General features: G+C 44.4%; 1 protein-coding gene across 3 annotated transcripts in view; it reads left to right on the forward strand.

Moving 5' to 3' along the window:
• The window catches only part of KDM3A (lysine demethylase 3A), a 54,088-nt gene extending 48,828 nt beyond the window's left edge, over positions 1-5,260 (forward strand). For all 3 annotated transcript variants that reach the window (XM_063925040.1, XM_063925036.1, XM_063925033.1), the window contains exons 26-27: positions 2,715-2,849; positions 4,370-5,260. In XM_063925040.1, the coding sequence (XP_063781110.1) occupies positions 2,715-2,849; positions 4,370-4,450 (216 nt within the window). In that variant the 3' untranslated portion in view covers positions 4,451-5,260. The remainder of the gene's footprint in view (positions 1-2,714; positions 2,850-4,369) is intronic.
• Positions 5,261-6,000: the final 740 nt, after the last annotated feature.

A 6,000-nucleotide genomic window follows, 5' to 3' on the forward strand; every position in this document is an offset into this window, starting at 1 on the left:
AAAGCCAGGGAGTTATCCGAGCAAGTCAGGAACCTCCTAAAAACAGTGCATCATTGCACAAGGGTCCTGGTAAAAATGGTGGCTTCCTACGAAGCAATTCCATTCGGCAGATTTCACGTAAGAACTTTTCAGTGGGATCTGCTGGACAAATGGTCCGGATCGCATCTTCAGATGCATCAGCGGATAACCCAATATCCAAGGACAAGGGTGTCTCTCCTGTGGTGGTTATAGAGTGCTCATCTTCTAGAGGGCCGCAGATTCGGCATTCAGGATTGGATGCTGGTAACCACGGAGCCCAGCCTGAGAGGCTGGGGAGCAGTCACACAAGGGAAAAATTTCCAGGGAGTGTGATCAAGTATGGAGACTTTTCTCCACATAAATATACTGGAGCTAAGGGTAAATTTATAATGCTCTAAGCTTAGCAAGACCTCTGCTTCAAGGTCAGCCGGTATTGATCCAGTGGGAAAAACATCACGGCAGTCGCCCACGTAAACAGACAGGGCGACACAAGAAGCAGGAGGGCAATGGCAGAAACTGCAAGGACTTTTCGCTGGGCGGAAAATCATGTGATAACACTGTCAGCAGTTTTTCATCCCGGGAATGGAAACTGGGAAGCAGACTTCCTCAGCACGACCTCCACCCGGGAGAGTGGAAACTTCATTGAGAAGTTTTTTCCACATGATTGTAAACCGTTGGGAAATACCAAAGGTGGACATGATGGCGTCCCGTCTGAACAAAAAACGGGACAGGTATTGCGCCAGGTCAAGGGACCCTCAGGCAATAGATGTGGACGTTCTGGTAACACCGTGGGTGTACCAGTCGGTGTATGTGTTCCCTCCTCTGCTTCTCATACCTAAGGTGCTGAGAATTATAAGACGTAGAGGAGTAAGAACTATACTCATGGCTCCGGATTGGCCAAGAAGGACTTGGTACCCGGAACTTCAAGAGATGCTTACAGAGGTCTTATGGCCTCTGCCGCTAAGAAGGGACTTGCTTCAGCAAGTACCATGTCTGTTCCAAGACTTACCGCAGCTGCGTTTGTCGGCATGGCGATGGAAAGCCGGATCCTAAGGGAAAAAAGGCATTCCGGAAGAGGTCATTCCTACCCTGGTCAAAGCCAGAAAGGAGGTGACCGCACAACATTATCACCACGTGTGGCGAAAATTTGTTGCGTGGTGTGAGGCCAGGAAGGCCCCACAAAGAAATTTCAACTCGGTCGTTTCCTGCATTTCCTGCAAACAGGAGTGTCTATGGGCCTCAAATTGGGGTCCATTAAGGTTCAAATTCGGCCCTGTAAATTTTCTTCCAGAAAGAATTGGCTTCAGTTCCTGAAGTCCAGAAGTTTGTCAAGGGAGTATTGCATATACAAACCCCTTTTTTGTGCCTCCAGTGGCACTGTGGGATCTCAACGTAGTTCTGGGATTTCTCAAATCACATTGGTTTAAAACCAGTCAAATATGTGGATTTGCAGCATCTCACATAAAAAGTGACCATGCTCTTGGCCCTGGCCTGGACCAGGCGAGTGTCAAATTGGTGGTTTTTTCTCAAAAAAAGCCCATATCTGTTTGTCCATTCGGACAGGGCAGAGCTGCGGACTCGTCCCCAGTTCTCTCCCTAAGGTGGTGTCAGTGTTTCACCTGAACCAGCTTATTGTGGTGCCTTGCACCTACTAGGGACTTGGAGGACTCCAAGTTGCTAGAAGTTGTCAGGGCCCTGAAAATATATTCCAGGACAGCTGGAGTCAGAAAATCTGACTCGCTGTTTATACTGTATGCACCCAACAAGTTGGGTGCGCCTGCTTCTAAGCAGTCGATTGCTCGTTGAATTTGTAACACAATTCAACTTGCACATTCTGAGGCAGGCCTGCCACAGTCTAAATCGGTTAAGGCCCATTCCACAAGGAAGGTGGGCTCATCTTGGGCGGCTGCCCGAGAGGTCTCGGCATTACAACTCTGCCGAGCAGCTACGTGGTCAGGGGAGAACACGTTTGTAAAATTCTACAAATTTGATATCCTGGCAAAAGAGGACCTGGAGTTCTCTCATTCGGTGCTGCAGAGTCATCCGCACTCTCCCGCCCGTTTGGGAGCTTTGGTATAATCCCCATGGTCCTTTCAGGAACCCCAGCATCCACTAGGACGATAGAGAAAATAAGAATTTACTTACCGATAATTCTATTTCTCGGAGTCCGTAGTGGATGCTGGGCGCCCATCCCAAGTGCGGATTATCTGCAATACTTGTACATAGTTACAAAAATCGGGTTATTATTGTTGTGAGCCATCTTTTCAGAGGCTCCGCTGTTATCATACTGTTAACTGGGTTTAGATCACAAGTTGTACGGTGTGATTGGTGTGGCTGGTATGAGTCTTACCTGGGATTCAAAATTCCTCCCTTATTGTGTACGCTCGTCCGGGCACAGTACCTAACTGGCTTGGAGGAGGGTCATAGGGGGAGGAGCCAGTGCACACCACCTGATCCTAAAGCTTTACTTTTTGTGCCCTGTCTCCTGCGGAGCCGCTATTCCCCATGGTCCTTTCAGGAACCCCAGCATCCACTACGGACTCCGAGAAATAGAATTATCGGTAAGTAAATTCTTATTTTTTTGTTCCCTCTCTCTCTCTCTCTCTCTCTCTCTCTCTCTCTCTCTCTCTCTCTCTCTCTCTCTCTCTCTCTCTCTCTCTCTCTCTCTCTCTCTCTCTCTCTCTCTTTTAAACCAGGTGCATAACCTGTACAGCTGCATAAAGGTGGCCGAGGACTTTGTCTCCCCCGAGCACATTAAGCACTGCTTCTGGCTTACTCAGGAATTCCGCTATCTCTCCCATACACACACCAATCATGAAGACAAGTTGCAGGTAGATATCGCCTATGGGGTAATCTGTTAGACCCAATGGCTGGTGCTTGTATGTTGGCTGATCAGCGTCTGGACACAGTCAGAGCAGTCTTTGACTTGTGGTTCGTCTGTAGTAGGAGTTTTGCTACGTTGTAGGAGTTTTTAAATTGCTTCTGGTGTTTTAAAAATTCCAGCCAGATTTATTCTCATTGCCATGATGGCAATAGATCTGTATAGTATGAGAAATCCAGTGTACAGAAATAAGCCACTCTGTGTCATGCCGTAACTACTGTATGATAATAAACAGGTCTGTAAGATGAAGCGTCCCTTTCTGAGAATTGGTTTCCCATAGTCCTCTGTGGGATGGGGAACAATTTCAAAAATGGTGCACTGTTGGCGTGTAGTTTTCAGGTAGCAATGCAATCCACTCTGCCACCGTGTTACCGAAGAGTACTATGGTCAAGAGTTCAGTTAACGACCAGAGCCCGATTCAGATGTAGACGGAGGTGTGCTGCAAAGTACAGATGTTTGGTACTTTTTGCTGGACCCGTTCTGCGCGTTCGTGAACGGGTCCTGCAGCGCAGGGAGGCAGCAGACAGTCAGTGATAGCAACTCCATCCACATCTGAATTGGGCCCATTATATGCCTGTTCTTCCTGAATTTGTGTGTAATGTTACCAGTGTTTGCTTTTGTGTGCGGTAGAGAATGTAGACTGCAAGCTCCAATGGGCCAGGGCCTGAATGTGAATGACCAATATTCTCTGTACAGTGCTGCACATTGATGGACTATAGCAGGGTTTCCCAAACGATAGCCATGCTTGCGCACAGATGATGTAGTAAGATTAACTGAGATAATTAGGTCAACTGTGTTTAAACATCTTTGGATATCCTTAAATTCTGGACTTTTAGGGTGCCTTAAGGACTAAGGGGTCTATTTACGAAGCCCAGGGTGGAGATAAATGACCGGCCCATCACCTCCTAACTGCTATGTCACAGGCTGTTTTTGAAAAATGACAGGAGCTGATTGGCTGATACTTTATCTGCGGCCACTTTTTCTTTTAATTTGATTGCGCCAATGCCGGTTATTGTAACCTGGAACCCACCATTGCTGCTGAGAGCAGTGTCACGTTAGAGATGTGATTACACAGTGACCTGAGCTCATCTTCCCTGGGGACCACTTATGATGGGCATGAATATTTATTAGTATTTGTATAGCACCAGCATAAGTTGCGCATTTTCAATTAGTATTTATTGGCTCCGCCCACACCCTGAGCAGTAGGTACAATGGGGCAGATGTATTAACCTGGAGAAGGCATAAGGAAGTGATAAAGCAGGGATATGTGCAAGGTGATGAAGGCACCAGCCAATCAGATCCTAACTGTTAATTTACATATGGGAGCTGATTGGCTGGTGCATTTATCACCTTGCACATATCACTGGTTTATCACTTCCTTATGCCTTCTCCAGGTTAATACATCTGCCCCAATGAACGTTAATGCTACCAGTGTGTAATCTTCTGATTGTGCCCATTATCTCCGTACAGGTGAAGAACGTCATCTATCACGCTGTGAAAGATTCAATTGCAATACTGAAAGCTAATGAAGCCAGCCTTGGGAAGGTTTAATGCTGAAGCTTGGGTACCATACATTGGGTGGACTTCTTCTTCTGGCAGCTTATCCGCATCCATCACTAGCTCAGTGAACATTACCTCGTACAGCACGTACCCAAGATGCGCTTTTAGGAGATGTTTACAGTCCCTGGGATGGTTAGCAGATGGTGAAGATCCCGATTGCGGTCCAGTATCCTGGAGCTGCATTGTCCTACTACAAACACCTCTTTATAGAGGTGCCATACTAAAAAAATATATAGTTTGTTGGAAAAACCAAAACACTTTTTTTAGACTGTACAAAAGAATACCTCTTGTTTTTTGGAATACTCCAAAAACATCCTGTAAATCTGATTTAAATATCCTTCAGTTTTTTGTTTTGTTTTTTTAATATTTTCAGCTTATACGGAGGTAATATAGAAAAAAAATGTTTTTTGTGCTTTTTTTTATTTTATTATTATTTTAAAAATATAAAAATAAAAGTTCTTGTAGCCATGAAAGCATTACTGGAAATGTGTGCTGAAAGTAAAATGTAAATAAGCAGGATCTTATAATTTTACAATGATTTAGAACTAGCACTGATGTGCCTGGAATTCTGTAATTAAATGCATTGATTTATATATATATATAATTTTTTTCGTTGACTTGTATGACTTTAATTTAACATTTATTTGGTTTGTTACTTTAACCATATGGGAAAGGGAGGGGGTAGGAAGGGGGGAGACAAAAGCCCCGGTTAGATAACGGGTCTTTGAGTTCACTTGTATTTTTTTTTATTAGTACTTAAGTACTTGAAAAAAATTAAATAAACTGTAATTTGTGTTCGTATTTCTTGCTTTTTATATTTTATCATGTGAATACATTGTTTCTTCTTCCTCCACTAGGGGGCACAGGTAACAGTTACACTCCTTGTTTCTTTTTTTTTTCCACAGCAGCCCAGGGCTCCATCTCCACTATATACCCCTACCCCAGCCACAGGCCAGGCAGTTTTAGTTTGGTGCACTTTTTAAGCCACCATTTAAAGATGAATTTAATTGATAATGGTTGTGGTATAGTGAAGTAAAAACAAGTCCACCATATTTCGCCCCTCTGCAATGGGCTGGGGGGAGACAAAGAGTGACAGTTGGCCAGAGCTTCTATGCAGAAGAGAACAGTGTGGATTTATACAGTAACTTACATTTCTGTATTCAAGGCCCCATCGCTAAGCTGTCCTAAAACGTGGGGGGGGGGGGGGGGGAGGAGGAGGAGGGAGGGGAGAACCTGTTTGGCGTGGAGTAAGAAGGTGGTAACTTATATTGTTACAGAGCGGCAGTAGAAAGGGGTAACACCTGAACAGTGTGTCTAAGACGGTTTTGGTGATAATCCCGGCAGTTCATGTTTACATTGTTTAAACTGGATAGGACTGAAAATTCACTATATGGGTAGCAAAAATTTAATCTGTAAGACTGATTGCAAAGTATGGGCCATAAAATGACGAGCTAGTATTAAAAAAAAAAAAAAAAAATCAGCTAGTTATAAAGGAATATTCATATATAGGTCCTCCACTACAGCAATAGCTTATTCACATT

Source organism: Pseudophryne corroboree, chromosome 1, assembly GCF_028390025.1.
Source record: "Pseudophryne corroboree isolate aPseCor3 chromosome 1, aPseCor3.hap2, whole genome shotgun sequence".
NCBI classification, from domain to species: domain Eukaryota; kingdom Metazoa; phylum Chordata; class Amphibia; order Anura; family Myobatrachidae; genus Pseudophryne; species Pseudophryne corroboree.